This window comes from Ceratosolen solmsi, unplaced genomic scaffold (assembly GCF_000503995.2).
Source record: "Ceratosolen solmsi marchali unplaced genomic scaffold, CerSol_1.0 scaffold14, whole genome shotgun sequence".
Classification (NCBI taxonomy): Eukaryota; Metazoa; Arthropoda; class Insecta; order Hymenoptera; family Agaonidae; genus Ceratosolen; species Ceratosolen solmsi.
This window is the reverse complement of record NW_011948420.1, coordinates 6,907,281-6,931,411: the sequence shown is the minus strand read 5'-3', so window position 1 is coordinate 6,931,411 and position 24,131 is coordinate 6,907,281. Positions and strand designations below refer to the sequence as shown.

The 24,131-nt window shown below is 26.0% G+C and overlaps 1 protein-coding gene across 1 annotated transcript in view; it reads right to left on the bottom strand.

Annotated features, from left to right (window-relative positions):
* exp (expansion) overlaps window positions 1-24,131 on the bottom strand; it is a 114,420-nt gene that overhangs the window by 19,333 nt on the left and 70,956 nt on the right. The window contains exon 2 of the mRNA XM_011498076.1: window positions 2,033-2,164. Within this exon, the coding sequence (XP_011496378.1) occupies window positions 2,033-2,143 (111 nt within the window). The 5' untranslated portion in view covers window positions 2,144-2,164. The remainder of the gene's footprint in view (window positions 1-2,032; window positions 2,165-24,131) is intronic.

The window sequence follows — 24,131 nt, the reverse complement described above, 5'->3', positions numbered from 1 at the left end:
AATGCATCTAGTGAGTGCTAATGACGATGATTATAATTTCACTTTGTTAACTACCAATCCATTACGAAACTCATTTTTGATAATGTGTCCATGAACCAAACTTTTATCTTTCGTAATATATTTTCATTGAAATTTAATTAATCGCTGATGTAATTTAGAGAGGCCGTTCTTTTAAATAATAATGATTCGATGATAACCAAGTATTTAATGTAAAAAACACATTGCATACTTAATATAATGTTGGCCATGTAGAATATGGTAATTTAATGATTGTTTGCTCGGAATCACTAATTTTAATATATTTGATTTTAATTCTTATCCCAAAAAGTACATAATATTATAATTTAGGAGTATCGCGATAAGTTTGTTGACAAAAAATAATTTCACTTAAGCTTTTATTATAACTTACTAGAAGAATATATGCTAACGAATCTCTAAATAGTTTAACGAAATTTGTAATTTGTTGATAGAAGGAAAAATTTTCAATTTATTCTAAAGCGCATCTCTCAACATAATATTACAATATAATTTGATTCTTTCGTAAACATTGTTATTAAAAACAAAAAACAAAAAAAAAAACAAAAAAAACAAAAAACAAAAACAAAATAATAATTCATTTTTAAATAATCGAAACATTAATTATTATTATTATTATTGTTATTATTATTATTATTATTATTATTATTATTAATAGCTTAATGAAAATGTAAGCTATTGAAATATATTACTAATGGTTAAAGGAAAAAGATTTATAAAATCTTTACTACTTTACTACTTGAGATAGCAACGAAAAGATATTTAAAAACTATAAAAAAGATAAGAATAAAGAGATAATAATTATTGGCAATATTTTGAGAGAATAAAATTTTTGCTTCGGTAATTAATATAATATTTATATTAATTTTATTAATAATATAATAAATATATCTATAACAAGTATCATCGTTATTAAATTGTATACATGGAAATACATTGTTTGTAAACAATTAGCATATATTTAAAATGCGTAACGTACTTTTCACTGATGTTTGCGCAGAAGATTATTTAATTTTAATTTCGTACAATAGATAAATTTAGTAATAATATTAACAAGATTTTTTTTGCCACCTTATAAAAAGGATTTATGGTATTGATTTACGTGTGAGGTATTAAATTGACTTATATCGATCATTTTAAAATAGATGCATTTTTTATTGTAATTAGTTCCCTTAAAAAAAAAAAAAAAAAAAAAAAAAAAAAAAAAAAAAATGATAAAACTTGGGCATATTCATAAATCAATTTGAAATACTTTTATGTATTAAGATTTTTCTTTAGAGAATATAGAAAAGGAGAATGTGTGTTTGAAAAAATTCAATTAAAAAGCTCTTTAAATACATATTCCATAATGTTCTTTAAAGAGTTTCAAAGTAATAAAATAAAATCAAATAAAAATTGGAAAAGACTAATAAAATTGTGCAATGCATTTTACAACTTTTAAAATAACAATTATAAAATAACAAGGTGTTTTGGAATTCGAATGAATGTTTCTTTAATTTCACACAAATATCTTCAATAATGAAATAAAAAAAAATTTCACAGTCGTTCACATCTTTCTTTCAATAGTCGTCTTTGTTTGATGAAAAATAATGAACATTTTGTATAATACGTTCTAGAATTTTAATTTTCATTATAAGGATATTAAGGAAAAGTAATAATATTACTTTACCGTAGATGGAATTAAAATAAATATATATTATTATCATTAGCGTATCCATTATTCGTATCTCTCTCTCTCTCTCTCTCTCTCTCTCTCTCTCTCTCATAGTTATTTATAAAAGTACCGATATAAATTAAATGTACATTTATATTGGTTAAAATATGATATTAATTAGAAGTGAATTATTTAATTTTATAATTTATACAGACGGTAAAATCCAACGCCTACAAATACCAATAAATATAATTATTATATATACTTAATATTATATGTTTCCAGTTGATTCAAAGGATTATTAATATAAAATGCAGGATTTTTTTAGAATGATTTACGAACCTTGTATAATTTATCCATATTATACCAAACATCTTCTTCTTCTTGTTCTTCATATTGTGCGTCGGCGAGATTATCCCGCGAGCGCGACAAAATTTTTCGTCTTGACACCATTCCGAAGGATTACTTATTTATCTAGAAAAGAAACAAAACATTTTGCTTATTTTACATTGCTGTTGAGATTTTTAAAATTATTAAATTTACTATGTTAAATTAATATACTACTAGTCAACTAGCATGTTCATCGTAAATATTCAATATGTCTATAACATTTGGCAAATATTAACGGACAATATGTAATTATTTAAACTTATTTTGCCAATGAATTACAGTATGACGGCAATTTTCTGTAATTAATTAAAAAAATTTTCAGAATTAACTTAATGACTTAAGTCAGCACATCCAGTTTATATAGTTTTTACCATTTTATTAGTTCATTACTTGCTAATATCGCAAACAAAACAAACGAAAAAATGCAAACTGCCCAAGCTACGAGTATTGTATCGTACAGAGTTTAATTTTAATCGAAATGCTTGGTCGTACCAGAAATCAAGTAGTCTATCTTTAAAACTCCAATATAAATGCGTAATTATTGTAAACTTCATAAATAAACTCTGCTATAAACTATCTATATTTATCTATATTCATTTACAATAAATGCTTAAGAAAAATATTAAATGATTCTTTTAGGATACACATAATAACGGGAATGCTGTTTTCAATTTGTAAATTTATGCATTTATATGTGCATGTAAATGTGTATAATAATACACAAGCAGTGCTATAACGTTTTCACATACATTCAATATTAGATTATATTTGCTATAGACTTTAATTTATTTCGAATTTATAATTATGTGTGATATTTGTGTATGCGTATGTAACGTAAATGTAAAAAAAAAAAAAAAAATTAAATGAATAGAAATAAGATTTTATACTAGTAATAAGAGTGAAAAAAATTAATTTTTTTCTTAATAAATAATATACGAAGAAAATTAAACTTTGAATTTTTTTATTCTTTAATAAATATTAATAGGCTATCCTATAATTATAATTATAATAATAATAATAATAATAATAATAATTGATTAGATGTATATTTTTATAATGTTAAGTTTGTCATTTCATTAGCAATTTCATTTAAATTTAGCTTTACTATTTATAAATTTTTATGCTTTAATACACGTAAATTTGAGTAATTATTTAATTTTTTGCCCAATGATATAATGTCTAATATTTGAAATACATTAAATAATTTATATTTTGATAATCAATGTATCATTTGACTTTATTGACAACAGTTTCAAAATTACACAGTTCTTATTACTTCAATTAATCTATTATAAAATATTACTGGAATAACTGCAGCAAATTATCCATATCGACATGTCAAATTATAATTCAATTTATAATAAAAGCGATATTCATTAATTTCCAATCGTATTATATTGTGATATCGCTTATTCAATGGTTAACGCTTATATATCAATACACATTTTTATTACAAAATATTATCGATCGTCAATTTATAAAAAAGAATTCGAATAATAAATTGCTGTTGACCAAAAAGAAAATATATGTTTAAATATCCTCTTGTTTTTACAGCCATTTTCTAAAAATATTTTCCCCATACTTTTATAGAAATTAAATTCTACATGTTTCTTTTCCCTCATATTCGTTGCTGCGCATACTATTACTAAGCACATTACCAAGCATTTTCAATATAAAGTCTTTTAACGAAGATTTTTCTGTACAGTCTCTTTACTTCACTAACATCCTTATTAATATAAAGAACTACATTTTATATATTTTATTGTAATAGAAAAAATAGTACCTCAAAGTAATATATTCAGGTTATACAAATTTAATTGGATTTTTATAGTATAGAATATTTTTGTTCTTATTTTTACTGTTTTAATGTAAATACTTCCCCAGTATATATAAGTGCCAAGTATATATTTGTAAAAAAAAAAAAAAAAAAAAAAAAAACATTTATTTCTCCTCGATCTCTCATTTAATTACATCAATTAGTCAATTAAAGGAAAAGTAAATTGATTGAATTTCTTTTAAATGTTATACCGCGTCTAATAATTTACTATGCTTTGTTCGAAATATTCGAAGGATGTTTTTTTTTAATTTTATGGTTTCAATTATAAATTGAATGAAATTGTGAATTAAATTTTTTTTTTTTTTTTCATTATTTCAATCAACAAATGCAAATGTAGTTTTCAAAAACAAAGCAATCAGCTAGAATAACCGAATTTAGCGAATTCATGAGAATAATAAATAAAATCTCTAGCACATGGCCGAATAGAAAGTAAAATCTATGAAAATCAATTTCCATTTCTTAATCAGGCGATCATCCTTTCTGAAGAGAAAACAACCGACGATATGCTCGAGTGAGACGTGACTCACTTTTGCTCCCATATACCAGAGTAAATATTTGTTTAGTTTCACAAGAGAACAAATACGAGACAAAGGAGACATAGTGATCGCGAATACTTTCTTCAATGTAAAAAAGAAAATATATTAGACAGAGAGTGGACGCGAACAAGAGAAGCGAAAGGAAAACGAAAATGTTGAAACATTTTCTTTTTTCGCATAAATAAATTTGTAAATTACTATAAGCGTACGAGAATTTTTTTTATAAAACTATTAATAATAATTTTTATGAAATATCGAGAAAGTTTCTGCAGTTACTTGGTATATTTCACCGTTTCTTAATAAATAATGAATTAAATATTTTTTCTAAATAAAAGAAGAAGGGAAAGAATGACAAAGACGGTTGGATATTAGTCCAACCATTACTAATTACCATTAGTAATTAAAGAATTTTAAATATTTATATGGAGACGTAAGTGAACAGAGTGTGTAATTCAAAATTTCAATAAAACTTATATCAAGATGGAAAGAAAACCAAATCACAGACTTTTCTATATTATTTATTCATTCAAATGTGCTTGTAATACGAAGATAAATAAACAAAAATATGATTTCTATTATAAATAAGAATTTTACTTGAAAGCAAATATATAATGAATAAATAACATATATAATAACAATAGATGCATTAATTAATTAGTCATTTTCTCGTCGTACTTATATGCAAATAAAACAATAAATAAAAATAAAAAAAAATACAGAATATTTAAAGCGTTAAAGTAGCTTTTTTTTTTTTTTTTTTTTTTAATTAATATTTGTAGTCGAATATATATTTATTCGTACTGACTTATTAAGTCTCAATTTACACTACGATCTGCCGTAAATCAGTAGAAAATTATATCAAGATCATCAACATTATTTATTAGTAACATATTAAAAAGTTGTAATAAATGATGTTTTTTTTACGCATACTTTACTATCAAAAGTCCATATAAAATTTTTCTTAGCGTACGGCAGCACATAATGAAGCATTATTTTAAAAATTAATAAATCAATATATTACAGTAATAGATTCAATAAAATTATAACTCCAATCCGGTCATATATATGGCAATGAAAATTGCATTCTCCAAAATTAAAACAAATGTAATTGATTAGCAGTAATATAGTAAGTTCAGAAGACCTTTGAGTGAAAGAAAGTAAGCATTGGATTTGAAGAAAGGGAAATAAATCCCTGACCTCCATGCATAGCGATTATAAGCAGCAACTAACTACACGCATACACAGATCAACCGCTAATATATAGAATGAAGGCTAACAAAAGTGGGCCAAGCATATCGGGCCCATTGAAACGGATGTAAAATGCCCGCGATTAGAGTTTACGAAATGACGTGGTTGAACTGTCTACTTTTTTTTGTTTTCTAACCCTTTTTCTTTACTGGCCACTCGTACAACACTTCTTTGTTGACATCTTAAGTGTTCCAATACAAGAAGAAAATAATAATAATAATAATAATAACAACAACAACAACAACAACAACAACAACAACAACAACAACGATAATAATAATGACGAAACATTATTACATATAAGATGAGAAAAATTAATAAATTAATAAATAGATAATTCTAAGTGGACAAATTTAACAATTTTAATATCACGATTCTGCTCGTTTGAGTGACAATAGGATTTATAACACGGAGATTCGAGTCATTACGTTCCATCAAATATTTAGGTTACATATTACATAATATGGGGAGCGTTTAAAAATATATCAAATTATTGTAAAAATTTTGTCAAAGAGTTAAGATTAATTTTTTTGTATGTTATGATAAAATGATCTTGATTTCTGAAAAAAAAAAAAAAAAAAAAAAAAAATGTAATTATATCAAATATAAGAGATATTAGAAAGACAATTAATAAAAGTATTTCAATTTGATTATTCAATTACGTTTTATCAAGTATATAATAATGTTAACACACTTGATGAATAGAAATAAATTACAAATGTTAGGTTAATTAACATAGTAATTTCGAATTTCAATAAGCAACGTTGAATAGACATTTCCACTGTAATGCTTTATTTTTCTATATACAACTAAAATAAAATCTATAAAAATTGTTAATTAATTATGCTCTAAACATTGGGCAATATTTATAAAATTTAACGATAAATTTGTTAAATTTTAGTTCCATTTTACACAGCAATATATAATTAATATTTAACTGGTAGCTTTATTTTACAAATATTGTCTTTATTTTCAAATATATTGCTCGATAATACTCTAAATTTAAAACAAAATACATAAAGTTGAATGCTCATAAAATTATTATTACGAAAACTAAATGCTAAAAACTTTTTTCTTCCCTTTTTTTTCGTAGATCAGAAGCTAGCGAAAGTCATAAAAGCGAAAACCAAAAGGTAGAAAGGAAACGAGTGATTTTATCCAGAAGCGCGCATATTTTATATTCGCAAAAGTAACAAATATCTCAGCGGTGCTCCAAGGACACGAGATGAAATATAAAACACGTAACTAAAATAACTATAAAGCTTATCGATCGAGCTTATAAATCAAAATGACAAGGTGCTTCATACAATTTCGCACATCTAAATTCTGAAGGAGAAGGTAGGATTCGCCAAAGCAGTAGTAATAAGTCATCTTTTAACGAGGGATGTACTTGGAACAAATAATGGCACGCGTTAAAGCCCTGTCACTAATTTACGGTCAGTTGTATATAATGATCCATGGAGTTGGCACCTGAGACTGTGATAAAATAAAAGTGCAATGAATGCAATATGTACGAGTGCGATAGTATATATTTATGTCTATTGACGCTCGACATTATTTAGAAATTTGCAGAACTGTAATTGCTAAGCAATTAAGCTTTCGTGTCATTCGGCACCTAAGCTTTTAATGAAAGAGAGAGAGAGAGAGAGAGAGAGAGAGAGAGAGAGAGAGAGAATATGAAAAATCGAAAGCCAACTTAATAATAAAGTCAAATCATCACTTTGTCAGTATAAAAAATCCGTGTATTTATATGAGATTAATGAAATTTTCGGTGATGAAGTAACGTTTAACACCAAATTAATAGCATTTAGAAGATATTTTTGGATTAAACATCACATTTAATTCAACTTAAACTTTAACATTCGGAATTATAAAATACAATAATTTTGTCAAAAAGGATATTTGAACCTTTTGTCAAACAATACAATAAGGAAAAAATTTTAAACATTCACTTTTGATAGCTATACTTATAAAATATATTATAAAAACTTCCAATATTTACCATCAACAAACTGTGTATGCTTACTGGAATTTAATTATTATAAAAGTTATACTTTGTTATAGTTATTTACCTTAATACTGCTTTTTTAAAACAAAATAATAATAACATTCTTGAGACGTCAGTTATTTATTCGTACATTAGCCGTTTATATTAGCAATAAAATATTACTAAAGCACATTTATTCCAAATTTAATATTTAAATAGTATACAAATAACAATTGATGCATAATAATAATAGTGATTGAATAATAGTGAGTGTGAAAAAAAAAGAGTATTTTTATTTGGAGAATATAAGCGTTACATTATACAGAATTTTGTTAATAAAATGGAATAATCAGCAGACGACAGGTTGAATTATTTATTTCTTTTGCATAAATTTCTTTTTCTACTCCTTTACATAGATAAATTATTTATTTATTTATTATAAATAAAGATAAATGAACATTAGATGTAAAACTTGTATCTTTTTTATAGTTATATAACGAGAACTAATTAACTATATAATTTTATCCTGATATTTATTCCTTATTTTTCTGTAATACTTATTCTTATAATTTATGTAATTGGTTGAATTTTATGTTTTCTTCTCTTTTTCAATTGAAAATGGATATTATATACATTACTTTTATCGTTAAATATGATGGTACATGAAAATAGAAAATCGATATGGACAAAATTATCAAATAAAAGTTGAAACAATATATGAATGAAATAAAATAAATATTGATATCCAATATTGAAATAGAACTAATTCTTGATAAAAAATTTATTATTTCAATTATTTCAGATTAATGATATAAATGATTACAAATTCTTTATTTTCTAGAAGACATTTTCGTTCAGCTTGTAAAACTTTGTATTCGCATAAAGAATTTTAATATCGCAGTAAAGTATTATAGAACTATAAAAACTGCGATAAATTAAAATCATATTTTTACATTGTAACTACACTACTTGATGTTCCAATAAAAAATTCCATATTTAACAAAAAACTGTATGTATATATATATATATATATATATATATATATATATTTAAAAAGAAATAATGTCAATTTTTATAGCAGTATTGTAAAAATAATTATTGGGAAATTAATATAAAAAGTTCGGAGTAGTTGAATTTATGTAATGGATGATTATACAATGAATCTTCCTTCTCTGCATAAAAGCGACAATTTCTATAATTTTTGCATTTTTTATGATGATTTGATTATTCTACAGAATTTAACTTATTCATACATAGAATATCAATGTAATATAATTATAAGTAAAATATTAAAATTATTTGAGTTCAATTAATTCTTGTTTACGTTAATTATTAATTTAATTGACTACAACGATTTATAGAATTTTCTACGTAATATAATTTATAACAGTTAACGTTTATTAGATAAGTTTCTGAATATATATATATATATATATATATATATATATATATATATATATATATGGAAATTTATTTAAAGAAAATTTTTATTTTAATTGACTAAATATTTTTATACATAATTAATAAAGTTAATTTAGTAAATCGTACGTATTAATTATTGATAAAAACTTTATTTATTGATACACTAAAAACGCCTCACTTAAATTATAACCCAATAAGACAATATAGAATATACTGCATTTAATATTTTAGCTTTAAGTCTATTTATATAATTTATGTGGTTACTTTTGTCGCAGTTATATTTCAACTCTACGTACGTAAAATTAGAAAGTACAAAAAACTTTTAAATCGCTTCTTGGAATCTAAGGAATCTAAAACTGACTATTTATTTTTAATCTAATAATTTGTCTAAATATTAATTTTATTATACGATGTTAATTTAAAAAAAAAAAGAAAAAAAAATAAGAAACAAGATATTTTTAGTAATCGTAAAATAATACATTGAAGAAATTTCATTGATGGTTAATTTCGTTGAGTTAAATAATTTTCGAATATATAGCTTCACCGTTCAAATACTGGGAAACGTGCTTTTGTTATAATAAAAATCTCCTCGCTATTTGATAATATAAAGGCTCGTTGAATAACCTTTATTTATAGAAAAAATATAATTGTCTGATCAGAGCAACATAATGGCACACTTATGCCGCTGCAATTATTATTACAGATACGGTTCCAGTCCCCCCCCCCCCCCCCCCTCTTCTATTTACCGAAGTGCACAATTAAAACATCGAATTGTTTGTGTATAAATTTTTGCGAATGAATAAGTGTGTACGTGAATGTCATCCCTTAGAAGTATTAAGCCTATCCTCCCTTCTTCTTTAACGCATTAACAGCAAATTCTGAAATTACGTGAGCATACGATTTCTCATTTCTTTTTATCGTTCTGCCATCGGCTTTATCCTACATCTTATCCAACGAGCTTTATAATATTAAAACGATAATTTAAGATATTAGATATCAAATAGATATTAAATATCATCTTAACACTCCATATTAATTATATTAAATTGAGAGATAAGTGGCAATTTAAAAAGAATACGTATAAATTCATTTGAACTATGAATTTTAAATAAATTAGCTACTTTATATAGTTTTCTTATAAAAAATACCATCCGTATGAATCTTTTAAAAACTTGGAATTTATATATATATATATATATATATATATATATATATATTCAATATTATTTATGAATTTATGTATTTAATCATCGTTATTGTTAATTTTCAGCGTTTATAGACTATTTAATCATACCTTTGTTTAAAGTTAAAGTTTTTATTAAGAACTATTTAGAAGAACAAATTTGCCTAATTTTTCAAAGTTCTATATAGTTGCAAAATAAATACGTATATTAAAAAATACGTATATTATGTTAATATCAAAGTAGTTTAAACTAAAAAATATTAAATAAATTTTGAAAATATCAAATTGTCATTTAAAGAAACTTTTTAATGAATGTATGAAAAACACAACGGATGATGATGAAACGTATGAAGAATAATTTTATCTAAGAGGTAAAAAATAATCATCCACGAGAGGGCTGAAAAAATTAATTAATAGTTTAAAATAGAGTGAGATATCAAACTTTTTTCCTCGCTTCACTGACTCGTTCTTTTATCATTTCCAAGTCTTTCATTTATGCATCCACAATATATACTTGTTTACCTTATTACTCTCTTTGAGCGTAATTACATGCTTGACCAGTGAAAGTGATGCACGAGCACAACATCCAAGGACAAAAAAATTATTTGTTTTTTATGAATGCTTTTTCCATTTTCTTGTTCCATATTTTATCTTATGCTCGTACTTATACATCTTCCATTTCTTTAAAATAATAGCTCCGTAAATTTACACTAAAATATTTCTATTTATACATATAGCGAGGCCATCAATTATTCATGTTTATATGAAACTTAAAAACAATAATTGTGTATTGAATTAACAAATGCATTAAAAAATGTCTCGTGGTATGGTATAATGGAATTATATTCCAAATATACAACTTTATATTGCATTTGTGTACCTTAGTCGCTTGGTATGTATTATCATCTATTTGTGTATGTATGTACTATCTGTAGTATATAGTGTAGTATATAGTAGATCTGTGTGTAGTATAGTACATCTGTATGTACTATCATCTATTATCATCTAATGTTTGCAAAATTTTCTTGCGTGTACGTAATATTTGTATTTATTGGAGATATTTAATCGATTTTTAATTCTTAAATTATGATTAAAAACAATCAACTATTTATATGAAAAAGTTTTTTTTTTAATAAAATTACAAATATTAATTTATAAATTACAATTGCATTATTGAAGGAAATTATATACAATAGGATAATAATACATCTGAATCTAACTGTTATTTGTATATTAATTTGTTATCTAATTTTTATTTATATTAAATTTTCAATTATAGCTTCTAATTTGCAAATTATTTTGTTATCTAATTACAACTAGACGAGTGGAGAATAATTGTGAAATTAATATATGTTTTTTTTTTCTTTCAAAAAATTATTAACTACTCTTACATTGATTGTCTTTATTAATTTTTTCAATGTTATAGAATTATTTTAAAAAGTGCAACAACAACAAAAAAACTCGTTCTCGTAAATTAAAATGTTCCAAATATCAAATTTTCCAGATTAGTAAATCAGGCGCTTTTGTAACGAGTTTGCGACAAGTTCATTATCTATAATCTAACCATAATTCTAAGTTGTTTAGAGATAGGAGTGAAAAATCACACGATTATCATGTGATTGCGAGTTAAAAAATTTGATTTATAAAGTAATCAAATCCATGCGAAACATTCCAAGGTATATTTTCAGCATTTAATGTCACAACTCAAGGATAAATACTTTTTTCGTTAACTATATGTGCAATGTATAATATTCCCTTTTCTAGACATATTCCTTTGCGTTTGTAACTGTTAAATCGAAAAAAAATACATAAAACGTTAAAATTAAAGTTAAAAAAAAAAAAAAAAAAAAAAAAAAAAAAAAAAAAAAAAAAAAAAAAAAAAAGTAACTAAATGTATACCATTTGTCAACCGCATTTAAATTCTAATTTTCACATTATTAGAGGAAGTACAATATCTATCATAAGCTTTAACTAAATTATTATTCACAAAAGATTCTACAAATACAATGCCACTATTACGAGTGTACTAAATAACTTCAGTGGACGCTTTATTTACTACTCGGATGCAATAGAAACTTCGATACTACAACAATTTTGCCATTCTGTAATAATTCATCAATTACTATAAACGCAAAAGCAAAAAAATAAAAAATATAAAAAAAAAAAAAAAAAAAAAAAAAAAAAAAAAAAAAAAAAAAAAAAAAAAAGTAACTAAATGTATACCATTTGTCAACCGCATTTAAATTCTAATTTTCACATTATTAGAGGAAGTACAATATCTATCATAAGCTTTAACTAAATTATTATTCTTTTTTTTTTTTTTTTTTTTTTTTTTTTTTTTTTAATAATAAATGTAGAATAATATTGATAGGAAATAGTAGAAATACGAGGTAAAAGCAACGATTTATTTATATAAGAAAATTCACGAAACAAATATTTTTTTTTTATTAAAAAGTAATGAATTAAAAAAACCTTTCATTGAAATTATTTCACGAGAATTGCTGCGAGGATATCTGAGTTTTTGAGATTCATCCTTAAGATTATAAACATTTGAATTGCAAATTCGTCGCAGTTTATTGAAAATTTTTAACAAACAAAAATATATATATATATATATATATATATATATATATGAGCTTCTTACTGAAAATATTTAAAAATAGATTTATAACTCATACGATATGATTTTGCAGTTTTGTAAAGAGGACATTGAGAGTTTCGTAAATATGATAGTGAAAAGTCATATTTTATTATTGTATAATTTGTGAATAAAATATTGTTGTTTGTATTTCTAATAACGAGTCAAGCTTCTAATCATGAGTTATCAATGTGTCTTGCCTTGTGTGAAATGCAAAGATCATTCAATGCCGTAGAATATTGAGGTTAATTTAAAGACTTAAGTTTGCACTTTGTTAAGAATTTTTTTTTTTAACTAATGAATCGTATGATTTTCATTATCGTGTAACGATGATAAGAAATTTGAATTGAAAAAACGCAAAAAATATGGTACTCATTGTACTATTGAAAAAAAAAAAGAAAAAATTTTTTATTTTGTCATATAAAAGACAATTTTATAATAATAAATAAAAACAGAATTTGGCAAATAGATTAAAAATATGAGATTAAAATTTTTATATCGAAATAATGATTGCGCATATTAGGCTTTAATTGACAATGTTTAGTTTAGGCCTTTAGCAAATAGGCAAACGCATTATATATAAATAATCCACGCACTAGTAATTAATTAGTTAGTGATATATTAAGCTAAAGCATGTATCATATGTAGAGAGACATTTGTTAATAAAATTTTATGAACATATGCAATTACGCGGCTATAATAAATATATAAAATTGAATAATTAATTCATTTAAGATTGTTTTATATTTTATTGTTATTTGAAAAGATTGATATTACGCGATTAAATTTATAATGCAACATGTTATAATTCATAAGTAATACGAGTTGCATTTGTGGCTTAAACTTCTTATTTGGATGCTCATGTAAGTACATTTATAATAAACGTATCGTTTGTAAAGTTGAATAATGCACTATTTTCATGAAAATAAAAAAAGTTTATGGATGCTTCATCGATATCACCTTACACTCGAGATGTAAATTCATAGATATGATAGTATGATTTACTTTATGCTGCATATGTACAATAATAGTTTGATCGCTATCTCGTCTCTACAGCCAGTTAATAAAAATATATAATTCGAATAATTTACTGGACCAGTATGGCTATTAGTGCAACAACAATTGGTTAAACCCGATTGCCTCTTACGCTTCTCTTACCCAGGGGAATTTTATTTATCTAGTGGACAAATAATTCTCAACGAGGATACGCTGCAACCGAGTATTCTCTATACATACGCGCACAAGAGACATGTTACTCCGGATGTTAACGTGATGGAATGCAAAGCCAACGGAGTGTGCGGGAGGGGTACCGTGAGGATGGGGCGATTGTGGCACGGGGGGGGGGGAGGAGGAGGAGGAGAGGATTACATCTTAGCTTCGAGGAAAAAGAATAAACTCAATTTGCCCATATATACAAATTTACTTCGAAGGATGTAGGACTCGTAATGTCGACTTATCTATTGAGATTCGTTAGTACCGAGTTAACATCGCTACATGCAAATGATTTATAAAATTATATTCTTCATCGATACCACGCGCATGTTCCGCAAATTATTATTAAATTCTTCTGAAAATTTTATATTCGATCGAGAACCAAAAAATACACCGCATATAATGATAAATTTTCTATATAAAAAAAAATTGCATTTTTAAATAATTATTTACACCCTTCGTTATAAAAACAAAAACTTAATTAAAGGTTTTTTTTATTACAAAGCCTATATTTTATATGGAATTTTTTTGCTCGTCTGTGGATCCATGATAACCATGACGAAACGTGTGGATGTAGACTTGTCTGGTAGCGGTAAATGCCACGTGACATGACGCTGGCGAGGAAGCAAAAAAGAAAAAAACTCGTTTCAAGATAACTTGCGGGAATTTCCCCCATTGCTATGATTATAATGAAAAAACAAAAAAAAAAAAAAAAAAAAAAAATTCGAGCATTTCTTTGAAACGTTTTCGTAAATTGTACAATTAGAAGTGATAACTACGTTATTCTATGTACACATTGCCACTAAGATTCAAGTGCCTGCAAGTGAAACTAGACAATTATGGTACTATTTATTGAAATTTATAAATATCTGCTCTACTCGATTTATTAGAATATAGATTTGCTTTACATGATGTTGCTTAATCATAGAAAATCACAACAATATTCATACATTAGTAAGTAATAATAATGAATCATATTCATTATGATTCACATATTTTCTCATTTAAACGATGGTTCGAGTATCATATTATATAATGTATTTATAAAAATAATTAGAAACATAACGTATTAACTGCTAATTGGAGCGTATAAATTGAATATTTATTGTTATCTAAAAGACAAAATGGAAAAAGACTTTTCATTAAAATTCATTATAAGGAAATAGTACATCAAAATAAACATAAAAATCTTAATACTATCAAATGATAAATCGGGCATTCATTAATTTTTAACAATAATGTTCATTCTCGTTTCATTCAAATGAGATTCAAATGATAAATAAAGTAATTTAATCTTACTGTAACTATTCTGTAATAATCGACTAATTATTTTTAATTTAAAACTATCTCTTTATTTCAATAAATTACGCTTAGTTATAAAATATTATTAGTCTTCTCGAAAAGAAATTTTTAATTATACATTCATATTCATAGGAGTTTTATTAACGTTTTTGTGTAAGTAAAAGTGAAATGTTTTATCCAGTTAATTTTATTATTAAAATATTCATATTAACGACGATATTTCATCATATTATTTTTAACGTGTAGTTTAATAATAAAGGACCATTCTTCATATATTTTGTTAAAATTATAAAATATATTCAATAATTACCATAATAAAAGAAAAGATCATAAATTTAATATCCTTTGTATAAATTTTAGTTTAAAGATCACAGAAACTTTCATTTTTATTAAATTTAATTATCTTTCTAACGTATAATAAGATTTTGTTTTTTTGTCCAGTAAATTTAGTTTTGTAAATTAAAATTTAACAGAAAAATTACGATAAGATGACGTACTACGGCTACAATATTATTACCTTAAAATGTATTTATTTATATAACATTATATGATCATTAAAAAAAAATTCACCATCTATAAAAGCTTTATAATTTTGAATTATGATAAAAGTTAGTTTAACAACCAATGACGCAATAACAATATTAGTACTCTTCAAAATACTTTTCTATTATTACATCACATCTTTTTAATCGTTGTTCATTTAAAATATCTTTTTATATAAAATATGTAAGAGTTTAACTATATTTACATTACATAATTTAATTCTGTTACGTACGATTAGCACTTTTCGCTTATTAACATTATTATTTATTCATGAAGTTTTCATAGATATTTAATTAAATGACTTTTTATGAAAGCGTATGAAAATAATCTGACTTGTTTAAGAAAAAGGCGCTAAGGCGCTGAAACTTTTATGTCTCCGTACGACAGTACTAATTGTAAGTACAAATGTACTTAAAAGTTAAAACAAGGACAGTAAATTCAAGTATTAGAAACAGCTCGAAGAGAGTGCCAATAATGCATTAAATATTAGTAAAACGAGAAGCTATGTATCTAAAAAAAAAAAAAAAAAAAAAAAAAAAAAAAAAAAACAAATATCAAAAATTACTAACTAAATAAAAGTATGATCAATGAATTGGAATGTTTTTCCATGATCGATAAGTATTTTCAAATCAGATGTTTTGATTGTAAAGGAAGTCGCAACAAGTATTAAATATTCGTGAATTTTGCCTCAACAACACCTAACGCGGAACCGACTCCCAGGATCTACGAAATCCTTCAGGGAACGCGCGAGGAAGCAATCGATAAGGTAGGCGCTCAATTTATTTCCCGCAGCCGATTATCGACTTTATATGAAAGCAACGAATGGAGAGAAAAGGAAGGAACGAGCGATCGTTAGCCGCTACTCGTGTATATGCCCGAGTCGGTATCAGTTCAGTTGTGTAATGCTTGGGAGCTATTTTCAAAAAGTGAAATGCAACTTGTTTCCTTGTCATAAGTTTTCTGCGATTTTTGAGCTCCGTAGAGCTCGGAATTACTGAAAAAATCACGATACTTCCGGGTCGGGAAATTGAGGAATTATACGGGTTTCAGGTCGTGGGTCGCACGCAATTTAGTTTCACTTTAACACAAATTATGAACTGAAATTGCGCGATGAAAGTGCTTGAATAATTTCTTTACTTTCTTTCATTTACAAATCAACGACATTTGCAATGTAGATACTGACGATAATTGTTAATTACTGTTGCGTTGTTTTACTATTTGTAAATTAAGTAAAAGGCAAGTGTTTGTCGAGGGATTGCATAATTTATATACAACTCAGTTACAACAGGTACATAAGAATATTTCATTGCATAAAGTTGCAAATAATATATTGATTGATGTTTTTTTTTTTTTGGAGGGATTTTTCTTTTTTTCTTTTTTTTATTTTTTTTTTTTATATTTTTTTTATTTTTTTTTAGTTTTTTTTTTCACGACAATTACGCATTCTTATTAAGTTATATAAATTATAGAATTAAAAGTTTATAATTCCTTATAATACATTATGTAATTTTTGAGCAATTTTATTTTATTATCTCTTTAATAGTATAATTTTCACAAAATCGCCAATACATAAGAAATTTAACTTATCAATTATAATGAATATTTTAATTCGATAATTGAATAAGAATTTATATAAAAACCAAAACCTGTGAACCCGTAAGGCAAATTTGTTCAGATAAATATTTAATTGAGACAAAATTATAAAATTACAGTTTATCATTTGTCAAATTTTATTATACATTTAGCCGGAAAAGTAAAAGGGAGCTTCGTTTATCAATTCGTATGATAAATTCCAAAACTCAGACCATGAAAAGTTCTATCATTATCCTTAAGCTTTAATATTAAATTGATAATATTTTTCATATAAATAAATTATACATAAATGGATTTCACAATTTTAAAATAAATGTCCTTTTTATTACCAAATTTTAAATTACATAAATGATAAAATTGGTTAATAACTAATTACTTTATAAATTATAGATATTATACACATACATCTATAAAATACAAATTGATAGTAACTGTTGATATTCTATATCATATGGGTGCCGTTAAATATATAAGTCATTAGATAACCAATGAGAATAAGCATCTATTTAACGGTTATTTTTACTGGCAGTCATGTTTGTAACGATAAAATGTCTTTTGTAATTGTAAAGAAAAAGATAATGGGGTTGTAGACGATAACCATTGATTATAAAGATTATTTTTGAAAAAGAACTAATTAAATTATAATTAAATATTAAATATTAAATATGTGTAACGAAATTCTGTCTAATATTCTTATATCTTTAGGCAAATTCTTGCATGTGCCACGTAAATGGAAATAAATGATAAAATAGTCGCCTAGTAGCTTGAATTACTTGAGCTAATTTAATAATCAAATGATTATATTATTGATTAATAATTCAATGAAAACAATAATAAAATTTTATGGCATATTTGATAATTCAATATCTATTGTATAATTGTTTTAATATAAAACAGGGGACCATTTATATGTAATTTAATTTGAACTAACTATTATTTGATATAAATGTAACGTTATTAAATTATTGTATGACGATAATAAGTTATTCTCTAATTTACATATAATATTCAACAATATTGATTGTCAAATTTAATTAATAATTTAATAAAGGACTAAATAACCTCTTAAATCTGTATGTAATATAACATTTATAAATAAATCTCAAATTTATGCATATCATTTAATAATTGCAATTATAAAATAAAAATTATTCATATAAAATTGATTCAGTTGAATATCAATTGATTTAAAGAGAAAACGTTTTATTTAGACATTCCTTTCTAATTTATTTAAATTTATGAAAATTATTTATTTGATATTTCTTTAGAAAAAACAAAGAGTGTTAATCAATTATTAGCAAGTAGAATTAAATCATAAAATATTGTGTAAATAATAATTTGATGAATAAATCATATACACCCTCTATAACCTTAATTGGCTTAATATAAATAAGAAATTATTTTTAAATTATATTTATTTATATAAATAACTGAGAATTGAAAAATTTTATACGTAAGAAATTATAATTATTTTTTTTCAATTTTTCATCATAATCTTAAGTAGTTTGTGCCTTACTTGTGAAATTTGATTTAACAGGAAATTCTAATGTGAGCTATCGATTCAACTTAAAAAAAAATTTTTACTTTAATAAATGGAAATTTACGGCATAAAAAATTGTATTACTAAGCTATTATTGAAAATCTAAATATAATTTGATTATTTGATAATAATCAAGCATGTAATTGTAATTGTTTTACGTGGCGAGCGATGCCTTTCATAATTGTTGTTATTTCTTTTCCTTCTATTTACAGACATAAAAGTAGCTTTATTTACTTCAGGCTTATAAAATTTACCATGATAACGATAGAAATAAAATAATAACTCAGGTTAAATTAAATTTCGCTTATCAACATGTATATAATCATTATTGGAAAAGTCATAATATTTTCGATCTTCTTCGTCAATTAAGATTCTCGTTTATGACTTTTAATTCCTCAAATTGATGTAATTGAGAAATTGAGTGTTGGATTCAAGGGTATCGTAATACATAAATATGTGATTTTATGTATATATATATATATATATATGTATATATATATATATACACGTATGTATGCATGTATGTATATATAGGTAAATCCGTTTATATGTGGCAATGAATGTGGCCGCGCTAAGTATTTATTTGTGTATGTACCACCCGGGTGCAGTTGTGCGGCAAAACGTGACATAACGGCTTTGAGGAGTCTTTCGTTAGCTCACGATTCTTGTATTCTCCAAGTAGTAGTTACATGTACGAACAATTAACGTATACATCAAGGCTTTTTTAATGGCAAAACCTACCTACTTTTCTTCTCTTTCGTCCACTTAACTGTATTTACGCTCATGTTCATACTTTTTTGCTGTTACATTTATAGAAAAAAATCTAATGATTTGAACTAAGCTAATTAGATGCGTAGCATGAATGCTTTTAGAATGCGTTGAACCTTGGCTCTTTTATTCAATTGAAATTACTTAATTTATCAGTTGGTGATTAAAAAATGTTAATTTCATTCGTAATGTAAGAATTAATGTTTTATTACATAGTTAGCCTATGAAATACAATACTTTGCAAATATTTTATATTTTACGAATAAAATTAAATTATATAAACTCCAATGCATTTGTTTCAAAAGTAACCCCAAGAGTACGAATTAAGGAAGATACAGTTTTCCTAGAAGTAAATATTTATATCGATAATAAACTTCGAAATGATGGATTATGAACTTGGAACATTACGAAGCACATAGAATGGTCGTATTATATAAATTGATTTGTTTATTAATGAAATATGGCAGAAGTAAATTGCCCAAAGTTTATAATTCGACGATAATTAAGAATTTGTTTTATAACAATTATAATTCCATTATGTATTATTATTGTTATTGTCGTGATGTGCGATTGTACGTGTGCGTAAAATGCTTTGTTTTTAATGATATTTTGTCGTAAAGGTATTATTAGGAAATTCCATTGGAATGGTATGAACATTCCAAGTTTTTCTACAATTTTGCATAATTTTGATTGAAGATAATTGAAAATCACGTCATTCGCATTCTTCTCTTACAAGTGCGCGCAAGCGAATACTAAAATTGTACCAACGGGTTTTTTTTTTTTTTTTTTTGAACCGAAGTGGAATACGGAAACAGGATTTGCCCAACAACATTGTTATATTGACTGTTTTAGAAATCCGTTAAAATACATTGTTAATAGTTCTGGTATTTGGAAATGCTGCTCGATCAAGTTTTTCGGCGATCAAACACGAGGCAAAATTGAATGCTCATGTATTGAATCAATTTTGATCGGCGCTTAGTCTTGCTCTTAAAACAAAGTAAGACGATTTAATCGTTGGAGGTATTTTATTCTTGTAGTATGAGGGATTAGAAATTAGAATTACATGATATGCAATTGGAATGCTCGATATTTCGGGACGAACATTTATTAAACACTACAGATTTATCAATAATTTTCTATCATTACGACTATCGCTTAATAAGCTTTTGCAAAAAAAATTCTCATCCATTTGGGATTTTAACGAAACGAAGAAAGGATAGTATTTACGCATCAACATCAATTCACTATCCAATTAATAAGATAATTATTAATGATTTTGTTATTTTAATTTATATCATAATAATTAATATTATTGCTAATCGTCGTAGTACTTTTTATCACTTTTTTTTTTTTTTTTTTTTTTTTTTTTTTTTTTTGTTATAAGTGCTCGATTCAATTTTCTTAAGAATTCTGCGTAGTTATGATATAATGGCCCAATAAATACAGTAAAAGTTTATGAAATGATACTACATTCTAACGTAGACCATTTCATTTTAAGTTCGTAGAGATAAATTGTTTCTGGTAAAATACCAGAGAAAAAAAAGAGAGAGAAAGAAAAAATAGAATAATAACTAGACGCTCGTATATTTAAGCAATGAATTCGAGAAAATTTAAAATAATATTTTAATTATAATGAGCTATAAAGATAAATATTATAAAAAAAAAAAAAAAAATTCTTATCTCTAGTTAATACAATTTGCTTTAAGCTGTACATTTTTTAATTTGAAATTATAAATAGCATTCAATCGATAAGCATTGATAATTCTTTTTTAACAATACATTGCTGCACTCAATATATTTATGTATATATTTTTATTTATATATTAATATGGGAGGATGAAAATTTTACAAGCATTCGTTACTTTTAATAAATAATACTTTTTAATAAAAGTACGGAATATGAGAAATTTTTCAAATACTTATCGCTGGATGCCATAAACGTAATACGTAGAAACTAATGTATGACAATGTAATGGTGTGTTATTTATCCGATAGACACGAGATTCATAAATTTCTAGCATACTTTGCTTTAAAGTTCTAATGAAACATTCAGCGCTCAATAAAAGTTCGTTTCTCCAAGATTTATGAGAATTTTATCGACACAAACATAAATTTCAAATAATCGGAAAATTTGCACGTTCCTGCTTTAATCTACTATTTCATAATCACGAGAAAAAGAGAATGTTTTGTCGCAATACAGTGGAACAAACTGTTATATAACCGACATACTATAATTCGTCGAAAGAAAAACGCCTAAAAACAAAACAAAAACAAAACAAAAACAAAACAAAACAAAAACAAAAACAAAAAAAAAAAAAAACAAACAAAAAAACAAACAAAAAAAAAACAAAACAAAAAACAAAACAAAAAAAAAACAAACAAAAAAACAAACAAAAAAAAAACAAAACAAAAAACAAAACAAAAAAAAAACAAACAAAAAAACAAACAAAAAAAAAAACAAAACAGAAAAATATAAAGAATTTCCAATAGCCGATAGCTACCAGAGTTTATGCCACCTACCTAACCCGTATAACCAATTTCCATCTCTGTTTATAAAAAGATCACTGACAATGAAAAGTTTGCCATTATGAGAATCGTCTCAGTGAGTAATGAAATTATCTCCTTAAACCTAGCCGTCGTATTTCATATAAGTCAACAATTGTTCTCGATCGTCTTAATAAACATGCTATCAATAACTCATCATCTCTTAATGGCCAACGATACATTGATCAACATCTTGCCTCGCAATTGCGATACCATCTTTGTTTAAAAACACGCTCATAATCAAACGGAGCGGTATCCTCTTGGTCCTCGTCGTGGGGAAAAACAATGCGGCACGCAGACTCTTGCTCCCGTTGACTCTCGCGAGGAAGGAGCTCTTAAGCACGGCTAGTGTTCATCGGGGTGAATGTATATCGCACGCCGAACACGGAGACCAAAAGGAAAGACGAAGGAGAAGAGAGAAGAGCGAACAAGCGATACGCGTCCGTGCGCGCTTGTGTAGGGGCAGTCTCGTCGTACTCCTCTCGATGCTAACCCAAGGACGTCGAGAAAATAAAGGAGACAGGAGGAAAGAGAAACAACGCGAGAAGTTGCGGTGGGCCCCTAGCTTAACAGTAACAGCGCAACATAGTAAGAGCGAGCGAGAGCTAATGCGCCATCTGTGTGCGTGCGTGTGCGCCTGTACGAGAAAGGTCAAATACCACGTCTCTCGCGTGTAATGCGTCCTTTTAACGAGGAAGATTTATTTGCGCGCCTAGCGCGCGGTGCTGCAGTGCTGACCGAACACTCGCTTCGTGTCGCCTCTATCTCATTCGTCTCCCTCCATTTATTTTATTTCTTCCCTTCCTCCATACCATCCCCTGATCATCGCGTTCCTCTTGACTCCGCATTATTCTCCCTCCCCTCGGCCTCCCGCAATCTCTTCTTCTTCTTCTTCTTCTTCTTCTTCTTCTTCTTCTTTTCTTTGCTGACTTTTTAGGTTTTTTAGGTTTTTTTTTGGTTTTTTGTTTTGTTTTGTTTCTTGTTTTTGCTTTGTTTTATTATTGTTTATTAAGGCTGAACGAGCGAGATATCGAGTTTTACCTCTCTTGCCTCGCTCCTCCATTCTTTTCATTTTCTATTTTTAATGCGCTGCAAGAAGGCCGTGGATTTGGACGTGGGTGGGTGGATTATCAAGGCACTTTAACCATTTATCCAGATTGCATACGTGGATCTTCTTTCATTAGCGCGAGCCCCGATCGAGTATAGATGAGTGCGACTGCTCGATCGCGGACGTTTACCGTTGGCGAGTTTCGTCAAATCTTTGACTTTGCACTTATTTGCCACATTTTCACCTCGCTCATGCCTAAAAAGTTTCCAAACTTTTTTTCAAATCACATCGCACTCGCATTGTTATTTCATTTTGACGACACTATCGGACTACTATGCACATTTATTTAAAGCTCATCTATCGATAAGTACGGTGGGTGGCGGAGGGGCGGAAGGGAGGGGGGAGGGGGGGGGGGGTGGGGGGAGACGAGACGGATAATCCGGAGCAGGGAAAACACATAAAAAAATTTCGATATTTTTTAAATTAACCGTATGATTAATCAAAGGATTATTTCATCAAATACCCAACGTCCCATTGTTATTCGCAGCTTTCATTAAAAATGTAAGTGAAAAGAACGACAAAGTCGTATGCTATCATTTCCCATTGATAACAACCATGCCACTATCAATTTTACCAGAATACAATCTGGA